The following is a 22,979-nucleotide window of genomic DNA, read 5'->3' as shown; positions in this document are numbered from 1 at the left end:
AAATTGTTCACTGGCTCTCATCTCTTCTATAAGTAGCAACAGTTTCTCCCTATCTACTCTGTCCAGACTTCTTCTGTTAATTTTAGCAACTCTACCAAACCTCCTTTTATCTTCTTTCCAAGAACAGTCAGCTTTTCTAATCTATTAATATGATTGAATTCCCAAGCCCCACAGCCATTCAGGAGAATTCAAGTTTTCTCCGCCTTCTCAATGCTTCCACATCTTCTCCTCCAAGCCATATTAAGAGTGGGTTTCACTAACATCAGAATAACGAAGCTTTGCACACAGTAGAAAGGGCTCTCGAGCTGCAACAGTAGCGTTTCCTCCTCAGCACCCAGGTTCAATTCCCCCCCCTACTTCGGAGTCGTGTCTATCATCTCTGAACAGGGTGATTAGGAAAATATCTAACACACTCCAGATGGAGGAAATCAGAAAGATATTGGGAAACGTTTAACCCCCCTCAAAATTAGTGGAGAATTAAAATAAACACAGTTAATATTTCAGGTTGATGACTTGTTGCAAACTAATGATAGGGAGATCCAATAACAGATCCTCCTCCACTAGACAAAGTTAACTTTGTACACCCAGTCCAACAGCGGCACCTCCAAATGATGCCTTCCACTGGCACCATCGCAGTCCCTCCATCCACCGGCCAACAGGCAGCGACCTCACCAAAATGGCAGCAGAGATCGCCATGTGCGTCACCTCCGGCGGAATGGGCGCGGCTTCCATCGGCAAAGTAGGAACCGGAAGCAGCTTCTTGTCAACATGGCGCCGGGTGGCCCGGAGGCTGCACAAGAGTTTTAGTTGAGCGAACTGACAGGCCGGCGAGGAATTTTTCACTTACCTCAGAGTGAGGGGTTGAGCGGCCGCACTGAGTGCTTTCAGTCAGTCAGCCAGCCAGCCTGAGGCTGTGGGGGAGGAGGGGTTGAGAGGGTTGTAACAGGACGGTCTCTATGGGAGAGCGGGATTGAAGTGACAGGCTCTGTCTGCCAGGATGGACGTGGAGGAAGAGCACATGACGACGCTGCTGTGCATGGGCTTCTCGGAGCCCGCCGCCATCCGCAAGGCGCTCCGCATGGCCAAGAACGACATCAACGAGGCCGTGGCCCTCCTTACCAACGAGAGCCCTGGTCTCGGCTACGAGCCCATGGAGAGTGGCGATCGCCAGGTCGGAGGAGGGGGAGGCGGCGGCGGCGGCGGTGGTGGTGGAGGAGGGGGAGGAGGTAGCACCGGCTCCCGCGGTGTGGGTGGAGGGGATTACAACCGGAGTGGATTCGACCCTCCACCCGCCTACGACGAGGTGGTAGAGGTGGAGGTAAGGATTCCTGCGTTGATGAGAGTGTGGGCTACATCACTGGTACTCCGGTGATTTCCAGACTCTCATGGAAACAAAGTGGCATAATGATAGTCCGACAGGTTCTTTCGGCTTCGTTCTCCGAATCATGTTGCTACTATTCATAGAAGAACCGGTGAGATAAGAACTTCTGGTTTTCTGTTTATTACACAATTTTACAATATCACTTGATGAGGGACATTATCTGTCACTTTCACAAAAAATAGAATCAAACCGAGACAAGAATTCACGAGGTGATTTACACGTTAGTATGTTAGTACTGTGCTGGGAGTGATGCATATTTGTATATAATTTTTGAAGGACCAATATATACAACGTATCAGTTTTGAATTTTCTATAGACTAGATCTTATTTTTTAAAATTAGAAACTTCCGTACTCTTGCCTGCAAGTCAACTCTGGATGTGTTTGTCCACTGATATCAGCTAGAAAGCAGAGAAAAGCTGTTTTTGGCTCAAAACATTGATTATCTCCCATGGACTAAACGGTAATCCATGTGGATGGTTTTAATTCTCTCTTTCAGAGCACTGGTTCATAGACACTTAAAATCGTAGATGCTGGCTGGCAAGTTTTTGTTTACTCCTGCACATATAAATAATTGCTGAATGATGGCAAGTTGTTCCACCATCCTGTCAGAAATTCAAAATTGCTTAGTTGCCAAACACCTACAGTTAGGGGTGTAGTGAAATTGAGCAGCAATCTGCTGACTTCCTTTCATTGGAGACACAAAATTTAAACGCAAAGACCATGCTATGACCCTAATGAAGATAAGCTAGTTCAGTTGTGGCTATTGAATAAACCTTTTTAGTAAACTTGCAGATTCTGTCCATTAAGATGAGAGTGAGTCGAATAGATTGTTTTTGCCCATGAGGTTAACAGTGACTGAGATTGAAAGTACAGTGTGAAGCTTCAGCATTTTGTTTCCTAAGATGGTAAAAATAATTAAGTAAAATACTTGCATTGATTTATCACCATTCACGACATCTGGGCAACAATTGAAAATGTCACTATTGTAAGTAGGAAATGCAGCATCCAATTTACATGCAGAAAACTGCCAAAACAATTTGATACAGATCAGGTAATCTGCCTGTGTAATGTTGTTTTTGGGTTATGTATTGGGCAGGACACTGGCAAGAAATGTCCCAGTTATTCTTCAAAACTATGTTGTAGGATCTTTATAGCTCCCTGAGAATAAAAATTGACCCTCTTTAATGTCTCATGAAAAATGACAGCTGTGACAATATGACACATTTTCTAATATCTGGTGTGTTAGTCATATTTTGGACTCAGCATTGAAATGGTCTGAGCTCAAGGTGAGTGTGTGACCATGAATTGAACTGACAGTGTGAGAGAATGAAAGTTTGTGCATGTGATGTGTCAGACAATGAGTGCCCAGTCTCTTGGATGCTGTTGTACTGGTAAATATGTCTTGCAAATAGAATTCACTGATTCAGTTGGGTATCATTCATTTCTGATTTTACCAAAGGTGCCACAGTGGCTTTACAAATAAGATGCATGATTTTCTTCTATGTCTTGTGAAAACAGGGTTAAAGAAATATCGGAGTAATATAGCAATCCTGTTGTATCTAACCTATACTTTAAAGTCAGTGATGAAAATGACTGGAAAAATGTTCAGTTTACCAATTGAGTCATTGAGCACATTGTTAATTTGGAAGCAGAGACATAACAGAGATTTGAGCAGATAATCAACGTTGAAATAATGGCGAGTGCTGCACTGTGAGATCTCATCTTTAAGATGAGACATTTAACTGATTTATCTTGACAACCTCGTTCATCTGAAAGTTTCTGTGATGCTACCGAAAGAACAGTTTGGGAGTTCTTGTGATGCTCAGGCCAATATTCATCCAAGAGACAAGATAATTTCAAATAAAAACTTGCTTGATGCTCCTGTCTGAGGAAGAATGCTGTGTGTAAATTATCTGAGCACTTACCTAATTAATAGGGACTATATTTCATAAGCACTTAGTCCCAAAGGTCTTCACAAAAACAACCTGAAGTCATTAAAATGTGCCAAGTTTATTCTTTCTAGTTAGAGTTGGAATGTAATTGAGACTTGTAAGGGAATACTGGAGTTTCTGTAGCATTCCAGGTCTAATCAAATGGATGAAATATTGACATTTTCTTCTTGAGATGTCACTTTTTAAAATTTGATTTGCTGTTGCAATTTCAATATAATTTTTGCCAGATGGCTGCAATACATTAAGTTAGTCATAGCAATCATTATTAAAGTTTTTACTAGAGAGTGGGCAGGAGTCTGGAATGCACTATTTGAGAAGGTTGTTGAGGTGGATAACCTTACAACCTTTAAAAAATACAGATAAGCATTTGAAATATCATTACATCCAAGGCTGTGGACCTAGTGCTGAAAGTTGGGGCTCATATAGATTTAGTGTGGTTTTGGCAATACAAACTCAAGGGTCTCTTTCTGTATGATTCTATAATTATGTCCTTCCTTTCGGTGTATACCTTGTGATACTTACAAAAACAGCTCTTGCATGCTCTCTTCTCTCTTTTTTTTCCTTTTTATCAGTCTTTCTCTCACTGTTTCTTTGTCTTTCCTTGTAGCTACTCTTGCCAGAAGGTCTGCATCATTATACATTCCACTAATCTGCCTTGCACTATCCACTTTCACCCACTGTAGCTTGTCTGCAACTGATCTGTTCCATCCACCATCTAGGTCGAAGCCTGTTTCTGTTATCCTTCACTTTGTCCTCCAAAGAGTTTCTGTAGCTTTTCGGGCCTGATTAAACGGCTGAAGTATTGAACTTTTCTTTTCTGGATATCACTTTTTAAGAGTTTGATTTGCTACTGCAATATCAATATACATTTTTTTGTCATATGGACTGTGTGCAACTTTTGTGTATCTTACCATCCTCCTTGCAAAAGCCGGTTTTCTTCCACAAATTTTTCCTGTATTCTTTCGAAATCTAAAGGTTAAGTGGGTCTTAAGAATGTAGAATCTCAAGTTGTTTTCCATGTTTTGCATTTTAAGTTTTCCAGTTGTTAACATATCCTGTACCTTAATCAATTTACATCTGGCTATCTTATCCTCCTGACTTGGCACAACGTCCACCAACCTATGCTGTCATTTGTCTGTGGACAAACTGATCTCATTGTTTGAATGTGACATCATCCACTCCATTCTAGTTTCTTCTAACGTATGTCCTACTATTGAATTTATCTTTTTGATGCTTGTACTTAATCCGTATTCTAGGCTTCTACATTTTGTCTGGTCTATGGTATTTGAAAGGCCACTTCTGATACTCAAGTAGCATATTTATGTACATGTCTCTGTTTTTTCCCCAGGTACATTTGACTCTGAATATTTGTTCTGTGTATAGATTAAATAAATTTGGCCACAATACATAGCACTGCTGTACTACTTTTCTGAAACACACCTGATTGTTCATCATCTAGCCTGATGATTAAGACTTTGTCCCAATATAAGCTTTGTGTACATTTCAAATCTTTCCTGTCAGTCACATTTCAGCAACATGCCCATTAGCTTTTGTTGGTAAACACAACCAAATCCTCCTTCATAGTTTATGAAGCATATGTACATATTCTTGTATACTTTAAATATTTATCAAAGACTGTCATTAAGTCAAATATTCCCTCTTTTGTTACTACTCCAGGTCAAAATTCATGATGCATTTCACTTCTATCTGCTTCAAAGTTATTACTATTTCTCTTTAGGTATTTTTATTGAACCTGTTCAGAGATGTGATTGACTACTCTGGAGTAGGTGGGACTTGAACTCAGACTTTCTGGCTCAGAGGTACAGACATTATCACTGCCCCATAAGAATCCCTATTGGTTCTCTTTGAATTGATCTTGAAAATCATAATTTTGATGTACCGTACAAGTTCATAGCTTTTATTGCATTTTACTTCTATAGCTTTTTATAGGTAACTTACATTCCAAATGACTTGAGACATTTATCATTTATGTTATGGTATATTTCTGATCTTAAATGTCTGTTATCACTTTTAGTTCTGTTTGTCCAAGAACCTTTAATTGTTCTGTTGTTAATTGATCTATATGGAGTTTTTTTCTGTACTCATCAATATCAAAGCTTTCTTTGCTACTGAGATCGTAATGATTTATTTTTACTTTTCCTCCACATCTTGAGGATGCCTTCAATTTTAATCATTCTGCAATTAATTTCTGTAATTTATCCATCTTTTTGCCATTGCATATGTTTTGAATAAAATTTATGCACCCACTATCTATTGTTATCTTTTTCTTTCTGTTATGGTAGAGTCTCAAGATGTCGAACCAAAATACTTCACAACTGCATGATTCAATTTCTAATACATCTCAATCAGAGTTGTATTTTCAAGAAATATCTTGGCCAAATGCACGTTTGCATAGCTGTTATGTTGTGGTTTCTTTCAAGCTTCCACACTGCATATATTTTATTAAACCATTTCTCTTTAGCAACCCAGCATGCATTCTTTATCTTTTTAAATGTCGTCGTAATCCTATGTTTTCTTTTTCTCCTCCTCTATCACCATTGTTAATATCTCATCATCTTTTATCATCTCCCTGTCTCTCTGTTTTAGTGATATTTGATTTGCAGCATATTTACTCTTTCACTTTGTTCCATTTGTTTTTTCTTTCTTGATCTGAAAATGAAGAAACAAAAAAAACCTTAAGACATTTGTATTTGTTTTTTTTTTAGTAAACAATTGTGTGAATTCATCTCTGATCTCATCAAAAAAAGCAGATGTGTTTTAAACTGTGTTGAGAAACAGCTCTGAATATGGAGTATCAAGACCCATGTGTCGGACAGGGTATAAATAAGCCATTAAATTACATACTGAACATAAAATGCCTGAAAGGAAGTCTGATGTGTTGAAAGAATGGGCAGTTTTAGATTTCTGTTGACTACTTCCTGATTTGGTTTTGCCATTTGGCAGATTTGTTTGAATTAAATGTAATGCAACTATGACACAGTCTGGAGTAGTACTCACAAAGATGGTAGGTTTGACTCCTGAGTCTATGCTGAGTAACTGATCTTATCGAAGTTAGAAATTGGGATGTTACATTTGGCTTTGGAACCAATGAGGTGATAGGGAGGAGAATGCAGTTTAGCCTCAGATTGCTAACCAATCAGTTGTGATGAAGAGTTTTTGATTGAAGAGCCTGTACGCGTTCATGTTGTGGTCACAGATGAAGAATAATGACTAGCACGTAATGAACTGTGCTTCAGATGATGTCGGCATCTAAACAATGACCTGTGAGCTTTTGCAGCTTAAAATTGACCTAAATTGTAGAAACTTGGATTTTTTTTATCTTTGTTGCTTCCTTACATTTAGTCTGTTTGAACTTTGTGAGCTTTCTGGTTTGGGCTGATGGAACAATGGTTAATTATTGATGAATAAGTTGGACTGCATGGCTGTGTAATCAACGTGGTTTGTCAACTATTTAAATTAACATAAGCCACTTGAAGCGTTAGGTTCAGCTCACAGGATTCCAGGTTTAAAACCTCACTTCAGGTTTTGAGTACCCAATTCAAGGCTAACACTCCAGGCAGTAGTGGGCGCGTGGTGCCCTATCTTTTGGATGAATTGTTAAATCCAGCCCCATGCCTCAAGGCTCAGTTGAATGTAGAAGATCATGTGGCATTATTTTGAAGAAAGTGAGTGGTGATGGAAGGCAGTGGGGTATCAAATGTGCGGGGGGAGGGGGCAACAGCATCTCTGAGGAGAAAGCAAAGTTACCATTTCAGGTTCAGTAACCCTTCAGTACTGGTTGTAGCTAGGAAAAGGTTGTTATTTATGCAGAAGATGGACGGGGAGTGAGTGAGGAGTAAACGATAGGTGGAGATGGTGTTTAGAGCGAGAGAGAACAGCAATTGAGCAGACAAAGGAATGGCTAATAGTCAGCTGGAAGAATCAATATCTGCTATTGGGGACCATTAGCAACTGACAGTGGGTTAGTTGTGGTAACAGCCCATGTTACAAGGACAGGTTTGTGGGATTGGTGTAAGAATACAGAAGAAGGTGTTTAGACCGTAAAATTATTGAACTTGATATTGAATCCGGAAGGTTGCATCATCCCCAGGCGGAAAATGAGATACTGTTTTCTGGAGTGCGCTGAGCTTTGCTGCGGAGCTGTCGCGAGCCTGAGACCGAGATGATGGCCAGGGAACATGGTGGTGTGTTCAAGTCGCAGGCAACTGGAAGTTTGGTCTCCTTTGTGTAGACAGAATGTAGATGTTCAGCAAAACGGTCGCCCAATCTGTGTTTCACCTCCCCAGTGTAGCGGAGACCACACTGTGAGTAGCAATGTTTTCTAAGATTTTCAGTCCCATCTGGGTACAAGACCATTCTGGGTCCACATTTGCTTTCACATATTGCACAAAATTTATACTTTATTGCAATACAGTAACTACAAAACAATGATCTAATCAGTGGTTCAGTTGATGCACTTTGGGACACCAGCATGTTACTTCTGACAGACCAGACAGATGTCTTTTGATCTGTTTAGTGACATTCTCTTGTTGTAATTTCTTCTGAGTACCTAATCACTAAAGGTGACTGCTTATTAACCCTTGCTAACTGTGACCACTGTGTGAGATCTGTGGCATTAATTAACTTAACAATACATGAACAACACATAATTAATCTCTCACTGGCTAGGCAGTTTGTGCCCAATTTGATTTGTTTTCTATTAAGGATGATGGTCACCTTACAGACATCACTTTGTACTACTTCCTGACTGGTTCCCAAGGTATTAGATTTATAATTACATCCCTTTCTTTACATCTTTTCCCTGTTAATGTACTAACTTTTATGACTACTAAGATAGGAGGGTCAGTTACCTCAGTTGGCACGTCCATATTATATACTCTAGAACAAAGAACTATGTCTTCAAATGAAATAAACTGTTTCTCTTCAAAGATCTTCACAAATTTGTAGCAGGTCATACAATATTTAAGCTTAGTCTTGGGCCATATGTTGTTCAATCTCACTTTTTGCTATGTGCAGCTACATAATTAAACATAATTGACCATAATTAAACAGGACCATCTCTGACACCTCCCTCCCCTTCCTGGACCTTTCCATCTCCATTAATGACGACCGACTTGACACTGACATTTTTTACAAACCCACCGACCCTCACAGCTACCTGGATTACACCTCTTCCCATCCTACCTCTTGCAAAAATGCCATCCTGTATTCCCAATTCCTCTGTCTCCACCGGATCTGCTCCCAGGAGGACCAGTTCCACCACAGAACACACCAAATGGCCTCCTTCTTTAAAGACCGCAATTTCCCTTACCACGTGGTTAAAGATGCCCTCCAACGCATCTCGTCCACATCCCGCACCTCCGCCCTCAGACCCCACCCCTCCAACCATAACAAGGACAAAATGCTCACCTTCCACCCTATCAACCTTCGCATAAACCAAATCATCCGCCGACATTTCCGCCACCTCCAAAAAGACCCCACCACCACGGATATATTTCCCTCCCCACCCCTTTCCACCATCCGCAAAGACTGTTCCCTCCGTGACTACCTGGTCAGGTCCACGCCCCCCTACAACCCACTCTCCCGTCCTGGCACCTTCCCCTGCCACCGCAGAAATTGCAAAATCTGCGTCCACACTTCCTCCCTCACCTCCATCCAAGGCCCTAAAGGAGCCTTCCACATCCATCAAAGTTTTACCTGCACATCCACTAATATCATTTATTGTATCTGTTGCTCACGATGCGGTCTCCTCTACATTGAGGAGACTGGATGCCTCCTCGCAAAGCGCTTTAGGGAACATCTCCGGGACACCCGCACCAATCAAACACACCGCCCTGTGGCACATCATTTCAACTCCACCTCCCACTCTGCCGAGGACATGGAGGTCCTGGGCCTCCTTCGCCGCTGCCTCACCACCAGACGCCTGGAGGAAGAATGCCTCATCTTCCACCTTGGAATATTTCAACCCCAGGGCATCAATGTGGACTTCAACAGTTTCCTCATTTCCCTTTCACACACCTCGCCCTAGTTCCAAACTTCCAGCTCAGCACTGTCCCCATGACTTGTCTTGTGTTTTTAGTGAAATTCAAATATGCAATGCTGCAGCTTCAGTTCTAACAATAAAACAAAAATTTATTGTGCAAAAGAAGTGAAGACAAAATAGAATAAACTAGGCATTTTACATCTAACACATTTAAAAATTTTAAAACACACTATGAAAATAGAACTCCATTATTCTCAACCTCATCCTATTACAGCACCTAAACTTCAAAGAGAATTCCTTTCTCTATTCTACTTGGGGTTTGATTTAGCTGTGGCCGCAATTCCTGGTGATCATGTTCTGATGACATTTTCCTTGATTCAGCATATAACTGAGTTGAGACTTTCTCAGGTTCGTATAACCCCTTCAAAGTTTTAAGTAAACTCTTCTAGTCTGGAACCATGCAGCTTCAGCAAATACTTCTGCAAATCTACTCCAATCTGAAATTAAAAGCTTTCTTCCAAGCTGTGCATGTTTCCAACCAAACAAATCTTTTCCAAATTCGCTGTGCATGTTTCCTCAAGCCTAAAAAATCAATTCTAAAATCATCTTTCTGAATGCCAGGTATACAACACTATTTACTTTGTTCACACATAAACTGTTGGCAATGAAAGCAAAATTTCATTGCTCTCCAAGTTAATCATTAAACCCCTGTGTATTTTGTGAATGATAGTTGAAGGGGACCTAAGATGATGGTGACCTTGATTGCACAATGAAAATGTATGCAAAATATAAAACAGTTACATATGTTAAAATGCAGCAATTGAATGCCACAACTTAAATGTAAAGGCATTGACTTCTACTTGCAATGGTCCAATTTCAAGTAGAATCTACCTAATTTTTTCCTTTTCTCTGAGTAAAATGTGAAACTTTCACTTATGGCATCTCTACTTTTTCCAATTCCATTAGAAGATTGTTATTCTGAAAAATTAACTGTTTCTGTATGGAGACTGAATATCTCCAATATTTTCCAATTTTTATTATAGATTTCCAACATCTGTTTCTGCACATTTTTCTTCTGTGTTTTAGGGTATGTGGGTATGACTGACAAGGCCAATATTTGTTGCCCATCATGATTGCCTTAAGTGAGTGGTTTAGGAAGCAATTTCATCAGCGTAGTCATGGTGGGCCAAACAGCCTGTTTCTGAACTGTAATGTTGAATGTTCTATAGGTCTGTAAAGAGTCAACTATGTAGTTGTGGGAAGGACAACGCTTTTTTTTAAAAGGATGTTACTGAATCTGATGAATTTTTAAAACTGTCTTTATAGTTTCATTGCCATCGATCCTGAGACTTCCGATTCCAGATTCTTATTAGTTGAATTTGAAGCTCACCCTTCCCCAAGCCCCAGAAAAAATGGGTTGTAAATTTGCTGCTACTCAGGTAAACAGCTACTCTCTGTCTCTGCCACTGTCTCATGCCATAAATATTAATTGCCTGCTGAAGAATATGTACTGAAGGAAATCTATTAGGAGAAAGTGAGGACTGCAGATGCTGGAGATCAGAGCTTAAAAATGTGTTGCTGGAAAAGCGCAGCAGGTCAGGCAGCATCAAAAGGAACAGAAGAAGGGCTTATGCCCGAAATGTCGATTCTCCTGTTCCTTTGATGCTGCCTGACCTGCTGCGCTTTTCCAGCAACACATTTTTAAGCTCTGAAGGAAATCTATTGCCATCTAACTAAGGTGCTAGGACTGTGGGGTCTTGACTCAGATCCATGGTTGAACTGACCTCCAGCTGGTCCCACTTTAATAGTTAACAAAACAATTAATATTGCTGCCACCACCTCATAGAATTGTACAGCATGGAAACAGACCCTTCAGTCCAACTCGTCCAAGTCAACCATGTTCCCAAACTATACTTGTCTCACTTGCCTGCATTTGGCCCAGATTCCAACAAACCTTTCCTATCTGTGTACTTATCCAAATGTCTTTTAAATGTTGTAACTGTACCTCCATCCACCACTTCCTCTGGCAGTTCATTCCACACATGAACCACTTTGTGTAAAATTAGATACTCCTCATGTCCTTTTTAAAGCTTTCTCCTCTCACCTTAAAAAAAGTGCCTCCTAGTTTTGAAATTCCCCTTGCTATTCACCTTATTTATGTTCCTCATGATTTTATAAACCTCAGCCCATTAACCCAATTGATCAAGATCTCTTTGTAATCTTAGGTAACCTTCACTCCCATCCCTGGGTTTTCTGTGCAGAATTGCCGAGTTCTTATGATTCTACAATTCAGTAATTAAATGAACTGCGCACTAATACAATGGACACTTAACATCTGCTTTGAAATCCTATAAAGCACTTTTGAAACATCACTTCCCTTAATTTTCCTTAATTTCTGGTGCACTTAGTTCCTATTTTTAGGTATCGTATTGATGACTCTTGTCTACTGCAGGTCACATATTCGAATAAAGTAATTCCTCCAGTCAGACCACACATTGTTCAATTGGTTGGCCTAGATGCTTCCTGAAATCACAACTCTAATTGAGATTTATTTGAAATTGAATCTTCCAAATCATGTAGTTGTGAAGTTTTTTGATTAGCCATCTTGAGATTCTGCCATGCTGCTGTGATTTTATTCACATCATATATGATTGTTATTTAGCACAAACTGGAAGTTAACTGAATTTTGTCGGTGCTGGTGAGTAATGCATCCATAATTCTGGACTATAATAGCATTGAAGTTCACATTCCCACTTCCCCATGTGCTTCAGAAATGAATGTTCCCTTCCCTGTTCCCTCACCCTCGCCACAAAGAATATTGTAGGTTAGAGAGGAAGCCTAGTTTCCCTACCCTTTTCACCAAAAAGCACACGACAGATGAAGTTCCTTCATTTTCCTGATTCTATTTTTATGTATTTACCCGGACTTGTTTTCCACGATTTGATACCACTGGATTGTTAACAAAATGTTTGGTGCTGAGCTCTTCTACTTCCCCTAAATATTTTCATCATTACTATGTTTTGGTGTGATTGGAACACTGTATTGTTAATGTGTACATGGTAGTTTTGTAGATTTTTCCTGGCAATTTCTGAGAGTAGTAAAAATAATATTTCCTATTTTTCTCTCTCTTCTTGCCTGAGTGGGTTCGGCCCTTAAACCTAAACTCTGAGAAATGGTACTTTCAGATTAACTTTGTGATGATTTTAATGTTTTCCATTATTTCGAATGTGCCTTTGTAACAATGACAGCGGTAGTGAATAATATGGAACAAACACACTATACTCAAACTGTTCCTGTAACTCCTAGAATGTCTAGAAGACTACTAAATCCTTGAATTCAGCAGCAACATGGGGTCGAATTGCTAAAGGTTGGAACAGGGCTTCGTGGAACTGTCCGAGGAGGAAACTCAAGGACATGAGCAGCGAAGCTGCTGCTCGGTCTCTACAAATGGCCTTGTCACTTCTCACTGCGAGCCGATGGAGGTCACCTTTCCACTAAAACTCAGTACTTGAGTTGAAACCCATGGAACTGTGATCTCAGCTTCTCCTTTCTGTACCTGTCCAATGCTCCAAGTAATAGGCAGAGAAAACTATTTTGAAGATATGGTTGAGAAGCCATATCGTAAAAAATATTCGTAAGGCAATTAAGCCAAGGATTTTGTATAGTTCTTTGTATACCTTAATGTCAACTCCTGTATAGATATTTTCTATTTAACCTGTTCAGAAATGTCACCTCTGGAGCAGGTGTGACGTAAACCCAGACCTCCTCGTTCAGGGATGGGGCACTACTACTGCAATTCTGTGCTGAATAGTATGCATGAGGTACCATAACAAAGGGGTCTTGTTTGATACCAAGTTGTGATGTAATATGGGCTGAAAATGTGTTGCTGGAAAAGCGCAGCAGGTCAGGCAGCATCCAGGGAACAGGAGAATCGACGTTTCGGGCATAAGCCCTTCTTCAGGAACGTAATATGACAACTGGCATTAAAGGAATACAGGATACATTTTCAATGGATTTACCAGTAATGCATATGAAGTTTGTAACTTCTCACACCATTCTTTTTGTACTTTATGCAGAGCATCATTGCAACTGTTATACAAAAGCTGAGGCAATATTGATATTAGGTACTGCACATTTAACTTAAAATATTTAAATTTTTAAAATTCAAAATGGTTGTTTAGTTCTGCTCCTTCATTTGGTAGTGAGCCAATCACAAGGTGGCTAATATTGTGGGCCGTGGTCAGGCATGTTCAAATGTTGGTACTTGTTGTAAATATAATCTATAACAATGAAAAAGTGAGTTTTGTAGCAAAATGTGGAATGAAGCATATGGGGACTTTACTGTTTAGCTTCACTACTTAATCCTACACAAAATTGTAATGAATTTAAATACAATCTATTGGAAAAGAGCCATGAATCATACCCAAGGATACACATGATCTTTGTCTGCTTGATTATCATGTTCAGCTAATGACACCACCACTCGCTCAAGCAACCTTGTGTCTTTGTGAAACCCTTTCTAAAAAAAACATTACTGCATTTGTATGGAATCTAATATCTGTTGTGCAGGAGTAGGTGAGATCTAATAGTACTAATAAGCGATAATACATTCATTGGGAATGTAGTGTTTATTCTTTTTAAAATTTCAAATTAGTATTTTTTGTCAATTAGTAATTGCCTGGCAGTGAATTCTAAATTCTGGAGTCCATTAAGTTCTAGCTTGCAGGACTATGTTTAACATTGACTCAATCCTGCCCTTGCTGCTGATAAATTTCTTTGCACAGACATTTCAAATTAATTTAATGTTGTTAAGCTGTTCTATGTAGAGTCAGAGTCTGCAGATATAATTCTTGCATAATTACTAAGAGCCTACAACATTGAAGCAGGGTCGCTGGACTCTGATTTTTTTATTGTGTACACAAACCCCTATTCCTGTAATCCTGCAAAGTTATCTTTTCTACTTTGTGATTATGCACTCGTGGAACATGGGCTTCATTGACCGGCTAGTATTTATTGCGCTAAAGAATATCTATCTTCCCCTTTAGCGAAGAATTGTCTCCTGAATTTCCTGTTGGATTTAGTAACTATGTTGTATTTACAGCAATTAGTTTTTGTCTCTCCAACAAGTTGGAATATTTTCTCTATGCCTGTCCAAAGAACCTGTTTGAAAAATACTAAATTTCATGGTTTGTATATTTTAGGAATATAACTTTTTTAGGTTGAGATTTGAAGTGTTAAATGTAAAATAAATGGGAGAAACCCTGAACTGAGAGGTTGGGAAACACCTCTAAGATTTCCATTCAGATGACGGTCTGTGTTTACTTACTGAGTATTAGAGATGTGAAAACCATAAACATTCTCAATAAGTTTTCTCAAATTAGAGGAAGGTCTGAGAGCAATGGGTTAATATGGTTTTAAATATCCATATGCTTTTGAGATCAAAGGATATTTGGAAATTGAAGTTAGTTAGTTTAAATATCTATCCAGGGCATCCCAGGGCTGCCACATTTCCATTGGGTTAGATTGTAGGGTGGCGCTATTTTGATTTAGTCTTAGCTGTGTATTTTCTTCAGAAACAATTGGTTTGCTCACTAGTAACATGTCACTTACATTTGGAACTGAAACAGCTTGGAAGCAAATGGACAGAAAATTGTCAGGAGCTTCCAAAAAAACTTTAAGCTAGAAGGCAGTAAAGTTTATTGTTTGGAGGTCCACATTCGTGAAGAGCTTAAGGAGAGTTAGAGGATTGCTTGGCTGAAATCTAATAGAATTTTTAAAAATGCTATGCGTGTATACATTAAAGGATCTTGAGGCATTTTCACTAGACCAAACAATTGTGTGTCACAACTCTCCTTGAAGAGAATTTTGGCTCTTTTCAATGTCCCAGCATAAATAAGAATTCATGATGGTAATAAAAATAGGAGAGATGTCCTGTTGACATTTTTGTGTTTTCAAATCTAAATGTTTGCTCAATAAACCTATTTTGTCTAATTCTTGTACAGTTAAGGTATTTGTTATAAAATGTGAAATTTTGTACTATGATTCTTCCAGTTAACCGACAGTTCAAATTTCCTTTCAAAAGTTAATTGTCTCCTTTGAGGTCATCATAAACCCCTTCATAATTTAAACAATCTCTGAATCAGTTCTCAATCTTCTTGTTTCTGAAGATGAGAGCCCAACTCGTTGAGCCTTTCCTAACTGGTATATCTTTGTTCTTATTTCACTCATCCAATTGAAAGCTAATCTTAGGAATGGTGATTGAGGCTATATCAATTGTTGTGAAAATCCATATGGTTCACTAATGTCTTTTCGGAAAGGAAATCTGCCATCCTTATCTGATGTGGCCTATGTATGACTCCAGAACCACACCAATGTGATTAACTCTTAATGGTCCTCTTAAAGGGCTGGGTAAGCAATTCAGTTCAAGTGTAATTAAGAATTGTTAACAAATGTTGACTTTGCCAGCGATGCCCAAATCCGACCAACAAATGTCTTATGAATTATGTCTTATTATGTTACTATATTCTGTCAGAATCATTTGGCAATATTATCTGTCGCTCCAAGTTAAATGTTGGTTGTCAGTTTTGACATTTTACTTTCAATTGCTGAATTCAAGTTGTTTGTTTTTATAAAACCCATCAATAAGTCACCCAAAACAAACTTTGGCCACACCTAAGAAAAGAATAAGTACTCTTCTGTCATTGCTTCTTGACAATCCGAGTGTAAATGCTACAGTTTTGTCTTATGCAGCCTATCTATCTACTTGTTGTCTTCCTCATCTGAAGCCTAATTAGTTTTTGGATAAATGATGGTGATTTTACATTCCATTAAATGGTATTTTCACTTAACAAAGCAATTTACTGGAAGCAATTTGGTGTCCTACTTTCAACAACTGTTGAATATTTTAAATGTGCTATATTCACTTAGCATTAGTGAAATTAAGGTATAATTCTTTGACAGGACCCTTTGAATTTAACATTGATATGATTAGTTATCGCACAACATCAGACTATAGTCCAACAGGTTTATTTGGAAGTGCAAGCTTTCGGAGTGCTCCTCTTTTGTCATCTGATGAATGACCAGCACTCTGAAAGCTTGTACCTCCAAATAAACCTGTTAGACTATAACCTGGTGTTGTGATTTTAACTTTGTTCACCCCAGTCCAACACTGGCGCCTGCACGTCATGATTACTTATGGTCGAGTCAAACTAACTGAGGCTTTGTTGTATCTTCTTGTCCACCGCATTTACATGCGAGGTTGAGAACAGGTGGTTGGTTTTCACTCTGAGGAACTTGACACTCTTGACTTTCTCCACGTTCACTCCATTGATATAGATAGGGGGCGTGACCTACTCCTTTCTTCCTGAAGTCATCAGTTCTTTTGTTTTGCTGACATTGAGAGAGAGATTGCACCACTATGCCAAGCCATCTATCTCCTTCCTGTATTCTGACGCATCATTGTTTGATATCCAGCCTGCAACAGTGATGTGGTCTGCAAACTTGTAAATACTCCTTGTATGAAATTTGGCTGCGCAGTTGTGACTGTACACAGGGGGTTGAGTACACATCCTTGTGGGGCACGTGTATTGAGGATTATTGTGGAGGAGGTGCTGTTGTCTATCTTCACTGATTATAGTCTGAGGGTCAGGAAGTTCAGGATCCAGTTGCAGAGAGTTGTCAAGACCTAGGTCTTGGAGTTTTGCAATTCGTCTGGAGGAGATAATGGTGTTGAAGGTGGAACTGTAGTCACTAAGTAGGAGCCTGACATTAATATTCTTATGATCTAGATGTTCCAGGGACAAGTGTAGGGAAATGGCATCCACTGTGCACCCATTCTACTGGTAGACAAATTGCAGGAAATTAAGGCAGGCTGGGAGGCTAGAGTGGGCCATGACTAACTTCTTGTAGCATTTCATGATTATGGAGGTCAGACCCACATAGTGGTAGTGGTTGAGGCACTTTGCAAGTGTTTTCTTTGGTACTGTGATGAAGGTGGTCTTAAGAGAGGTGGGGACTTCCCATTGTAGCAAGAAGACTATGAAGATGTCAGCAAATACTTCCACCAGCTGGTCTGCACAGGGTCTGAGTGCATGGCCAAGGACTCAGTCTGGGCCAGTTGCTTTCCTCTGTTTTGCTCTCAAGCAGACTGATCTGGCACCTGCAGCAGTGACAGAGGGAGCAGGTGCATCTTAGCTTTCGGGGAAGGTGACACCGCGCCACTGGCATTCTGCTTTAACTGAGCATACAAAGCAGTGAGTGTATCAGGGAAGAATATGACTTTGTCCACTACTTTGTTCTGCTTCATTTTGTATCCTGCCACAGGTGGCAGATATCGGTCTGGTTAGTTTGGGCTTCTAACTTGTCAGGTACTACTTCTTGGCACCTTGAATGGCCTTGCAGCGTCATATCTGGACTTCCTGTCAATGTCTGGGTCATCCAACTTGAGTGCTGCACGCCTGATCTTCCGTAGACAGTAAATTTCCCTGTTCATCCAAGTTTTCCAATTGGGGAACACATGGATTGACTTCTTTGATACACAGTCCTCTTTACACTTGCTAATGAAGTCAATGATGATGGTGGTGGTGTACAACCTGTTGAATTCTTGAATATGGTGTAGTCCACTGATTCCAAGCAGCCCTGGAGAAGCTCTTCCACTGCCTCAGACTAGCATTGTATTACTTTCTGTGAAGGATCCTCTCATTTCAGTTTCTGCTTGTAAGTTGGGAGGAGGACCTCAAGCATTTTGACCTGATTTTCCAAAGTGTTGGAGCGGTAGGCATCTTTGGTTGTGTTGCAATGGGGACTCACTTACAATTGTGCAGTGATAGTCCTACTTAGGTTTACTTTAAACACCATAGTTTGGCCACTCCATATATCTGTCACCATTTTCCATAAATTTCTGAATTAGTTGTTGAAATTATACAAGCTGATACACATAGATTGGCAACTGCAAAAAGGTATTTAGTTCCAACCATCATGCAAATAATAGCTTGATTAGACTGCAAGACTGAAAGTGTAAGATTGGAATTGACCTGCTCTGGCAATCTGTCAAATGTTGGCATTCTAAGCATTTGATGCCATCATGATATTAATAGGTCAAAAGGTTACTAGAAACATACTAGTAACTATCTATTTTTATCCTTTCAGTAAACAGCCACAGCATTTGTGGAAGGCTCGAGTTCTACCTCTTGGAATGGTTTGTACGATGAATTTGGTAGATGAGCTTGAAATCTTAGATTAGAAACTTCTGTTAAAATTGTCAAATCTATGTTAACTCTTGGAAAAGCCTAGAATACTATCTTCTTTACTGTATGTGAGATATGTGATGGTGCACACCACAAAAGGTAGCAGGACCCCACTTTCCTCTCTTCTTTCCTCTTTCAGTTAACTTGCCCTATTTTCATCTGAGTAACTTAATTGTTAAGCAGATGAGTTTTCATGTTGAGATAGAAAGGTTGAAACATTAGTTGACCTGTACCATTCTGCTTAATTAGCAGAGAAAGTAAGTTTTAGTTCAGCCTTAGGAAGTGAATGTTGCCTGCGAGACTAGGATTTATTGTCCATTCCTTGCTTCTGAGTGCCACAAGAAACCTTAAGAAATAGCAACAGAAGTAGACTGTTCTGCCCCTCAAGCCTGCTCCACCAATCAGTAGGATCATGGCTGATGTGACATTTCTTACACTCTGCCCTTTCCCTGTAACCTGTGATTCTCCTACTGTTCAAGAATCTATCTATCTATCTCACTTAAATGCAGGTATTGAGAATAAAAGCACAATAGTGCAGATCCTATGAAAAAGTGAAAATAACCTTGAGAAGTTGCTTAAGATGTGGTCTTTAATTGTAACTAAGAGATTTTGCAGTTAGTTTACCTGTGTGTCCTATGAAAAAGTGAAAATAACCTTGAGAAACATGACTGAAGAACTAAATATTCTGTTAAGAAAAAGTATCATCTCAGTGAACCCTTTGGACTGGGTAATCAGATGATTTTGCTAAAGAAACTCTGATCTGGCAGCCTCTGTAGGAAGAAACCAGGATGAATATTTCAAGTTTAAGTGACTATTCATCAGAACTGTTGTTTGGAGTCACTGAACTGCTTCCCCAGTTTTCTTCATTACACTCAACACCAACTTTATTTTTTATGTGTGCATGATGTGGTTTTAGAAGAGGGTTAGAGTTTTAACTTGTAGAGTTATGTGTGAACTGTTCATAGTTGTTTACCTGTAGTTAAAATCTATTTAATTGTAATAAATAATCATTCTTGTTAAGTACAGAAACATAGCGTGTTTTCTGTTTGCTTCCATCTCCTGTTGTCTGGAAATTGGGGAATTTACATACTTTGATAACATTTTTAACATTTGCAAAAACTCTGGGATTAGCAGAGTTTGATTTCCCATGCTGCCCTATTGAGGTGTGACATTTGACACCAGCATGAAGTGAGAAGTCCCTCAATTGAGGAAAGCAATAGGAACAACAGTCCAAGCTAAGCAAGTGTGCTACATTCCGTATTTGTCATGTGTCAAAATATTCAAATCCATTTCTGCTCAATGAATGTTGACTGAAGCATATGGCAAATGAATATCAAACAATTTCCTAATGGCTTTAGCTACAGCACATGGACTGCAGTGTACAAATGGTAACTCACCACCACTCACTTATGGGAAATTCGGTACAAGCAATAAATGCTAGCTGGTGCTGTCCACATCCCATGTCCCATGAGTGAATTAAAAATAAACCGATTGAAGATGTCTTGAAGATTGTGAATGGTATTTACTGCTTGAGGCCAAGCCTCGGTTCCCAGTTGTTGCTTGTAAGCATAGACTATTTCATTCTGTGAGGAATTGTAAATTGCACTAAATAAGAATAGCCTCACTTAAGATTTAGATTAGATTCCCTGCAGTATGGAAACAGGCCATTTGGCCCAACAAGTCCACACCAACTCTCCAAACAGTAACTCACCCAGACTCATTCCCCTAACCTATATTTACCCCTGACTAATTCACCTAACACTGTGGGCAATTTAGCATGGCCAATTCACCTGACTTGCACATCTTTGGATTGTGGGAGGAAACCCACGCAGACATGGGGAGAATGTGCAAACTCCACACAGTCGCCCGAGGTGGGAATTGAACCCAGGTCCCTGGCATTGTGAGGCACCGTGCCGCCCATCTATTAATTATTTCTCAGAGCAGTGGGTAAAGTAGATGAAAGCAATCACAATTTGATGTTTCTGCTTTTATTAATTTAACAAAACGGAACTTTCTTTATAGTGAGACCAACACAAAGTTTCACCATACCTCTTCCAAATCCCATGCATTATCAGATACTCTATGACGCTATAGTTTTGCATTCTTCTGTCATCATCCTGGTCTTGTGATCTTAGTTATTTTATAAATAAATTTTAGATCATCACTTGCTGAAGCAGTATTTTGTTTGATCATGAAACTTTACATGTGCTTAGCTCAAGCCTTCGGATCACAGCACATGCCTGTTGTTCATGACCTGTTTACCACTTTATTTATAAGAAATACTCTTGTAAATAGCGTGGGATGCTCACTTCATTTCTACTCGCTGATTGCCAAAGATTTGTAAGTGAAGAGAAATGGTCTGAGAATTGTTCTGCTGTATTTAGACACAATAAACAATTTTTAAAAAAAATTCATGAAATTAGGGCATGACCAACAAGGCCAGCATTTATTTCCCATGCCTAATGGCACAGAAGGCAGTTAAGAGTCAACCAACCACATTGCAGGGGCCCCTCATTGAAACCTGCAGAATATTGAGAGGCCTGGATAGATTGGACATGGAGAAGTCCCTTCCCTTAGTAGGAGAGACTGGCACCTGAGGGCACAGCTTCAGGGAAGGGTTCATCTTTTAGATCTGAGTTGAGGAAGAATTTTTTTCAGCTAGAAGGACCTGTTTCCATACTGTAGGGAATCTAATTTAAAACCTAAGTCTGAATTTAATGAGTACCTCATCCACCATCTTCTAATCTACTCTTTTCACTAACACACAGTGTGCTATCTGTGAGGTGCACTACAGCAAATTGCTGGACTCCTTCGACAGCACTTTCCAAACTCAACCTCTACCACCGAGAAAAACAAGTATAATAGATAACTGGAAACTTCACCCTTCAAGCCATAAACAATCTTGACTTTGAACTGTATCTCCATTCCTTCACTGTCGATCAGTCTTGATGCTGGAACTCCCCCTCCAGGTTTACCTGCTACCTATCCAGCAACAGCCAAATCTAGTAAGTGAGTAATAAAACTATCTTTTACTAAGGCCAGATGTTTAGAAGATGAGCAATTTACCATCAACTCAACATAGCTTTCTGAGATCCACACTCAACAGAGAAAGGATACAGCAGGAAGTTTCAAGCGAATGAGGTTTTGGAAGGGTTTATTAAAATGACTGCACTGCACACAGGGTTCTAAAGGAGCAAAGACAGAGTGATGAACATTTGTGACTTGCTTTGAGATGGGATGTATCCTTCATAGTTCTGTTTAAGACTTTATGGAAGTGCCAAATGCTAATCGAGATAAGAGGATATCGAACAGTCAAAGGTTGGTGATGACAATAGTGGGAATGTATTTCAGTAGCAGAGGAGCTGAGACAGGCGAAGCAAAATGCTGCATACATGTCGTTCTCATATAATGTGCGTTTCATTAATGTGATTTGGCGGTAACACAATTGGTGAATTATGGAACAATTTTTAAAAAAATGTGAACTCCCGATGGCTATTACACAATTCCATCCCTGGTTACCTAATATCCACTCGGGTGTTTACTTCAGCTCAAGCAAAAGAGGTTGGATGACAGGGCAATTTCTGCCTAATCATTTGCATTGATGTTTTTGAAGATGTTTTTACAAATTATTGCAGGAAAAAAAAATTCATCAAAGTGCTGTTTCTACCTCCGAACGCAACCTCTCTCATTTAAATCTTGGACCAGCATGCAATAGCAGCTTTTATAGCTAATTTTTTAGGCACACATGGCAAAGCAGCAAAATCTAGATGCCTTTTTTAAGCCAACCCCCAAGAAATAGTCTGAGGGCAATGAATCAAAGCCCATCCACTTCTGGACTAAATATTTTCTTTTGTCGTAGTCCTGCGCACAGAGCTGCATCTGAAAATAATGATGACGACCCTCAGCCCTTGTCTTAACACAATACTGTAACTCGGCAAACTCACTAGCCCCTTAAAATGTTAAATTTGTTGTATTATTTCATTAAAATATGATTTTAACATTTACTTAGACTGTGCTACCTTTTGTGTTAGGATAGCTTTTTTTTATTTTTACTGATATTTTTGGTGGGTTCCCCTAACCCTGTTTTTCCCATAGGAACTGTTATTTCTTTTATGTGATTTTCTCTAACATGAGGCCACATGAGAATGCAATTACAGCAGAACAGATTGTATATCCTTTTCAGAGCCACATGTAAAAATTGCAGACATGTTCATCTTAAACCAAGTATTGATGTGGAGTTGGTAGTAAGGGAAAATAGTTTGATTTTTGGATCTTCAGTTATAGAAAGGTATGATTTTTGTGCACATGAGACATAACCTGATCATTTAAGATGACTTTTCTAAGCATTCTGGAGTAGAAGTTGCAGAAGCATACCTGTTTTAACACTGAATCTTGT

General features: G+C 39.4%; 1 protein-coding gene across 4 annotated transcripts in view; it reads left to right on the top strand.

The window, feature by feature from the left end:
* The first annotated feature begins 788 nt into the window (after positions 1-788).
* usp24 (ubiquitin specific peptidase 24) overlaps positions 789-22,979 on the top strand; it is a 186,236-nt gene continuing 164,045 nt past the window's right edge. Inside the window, exon 1 of one of the 4 annotated variants that reach the window (XM_043699015.1) lies at positions 789-1,318. In XM_043699015.1, coding sequence (XP_043554950.1) covers positions 998-1,318 — 321 coding nt within the window. In that variant the 5' untranslated portion in view covers positions 789-997. Of the gene's footprint in view, positions 1,319-10,702; positions 10,778-22,979 lie in introns of those variants that run through there. The other 3 variants (XM_043699013.1, XM_043699012.1, XM_043699014.1) reach the window with 3 other exon arrangements.

Source organism: Chiloscyllium plagiosum, chromosome 11, assembly GCF_004010195.1.
Source record: "Chiloscyllium plagiosum isolate BGI_BamShark_2017 chromosome 11, ASM401019v2, whole genome shotgun sequence".
Classification (NCBI taxonomy): Eukaryota; Metazoa; Chordata; class Chondrichthyes; order Orectolobiformes; family Hemiscylliidae; genus Chiloscyllium; species Chiloscyllium plagiosum.
This window is presented reverse-complemented; position numbering and strand designations above follow the sequence as displayed.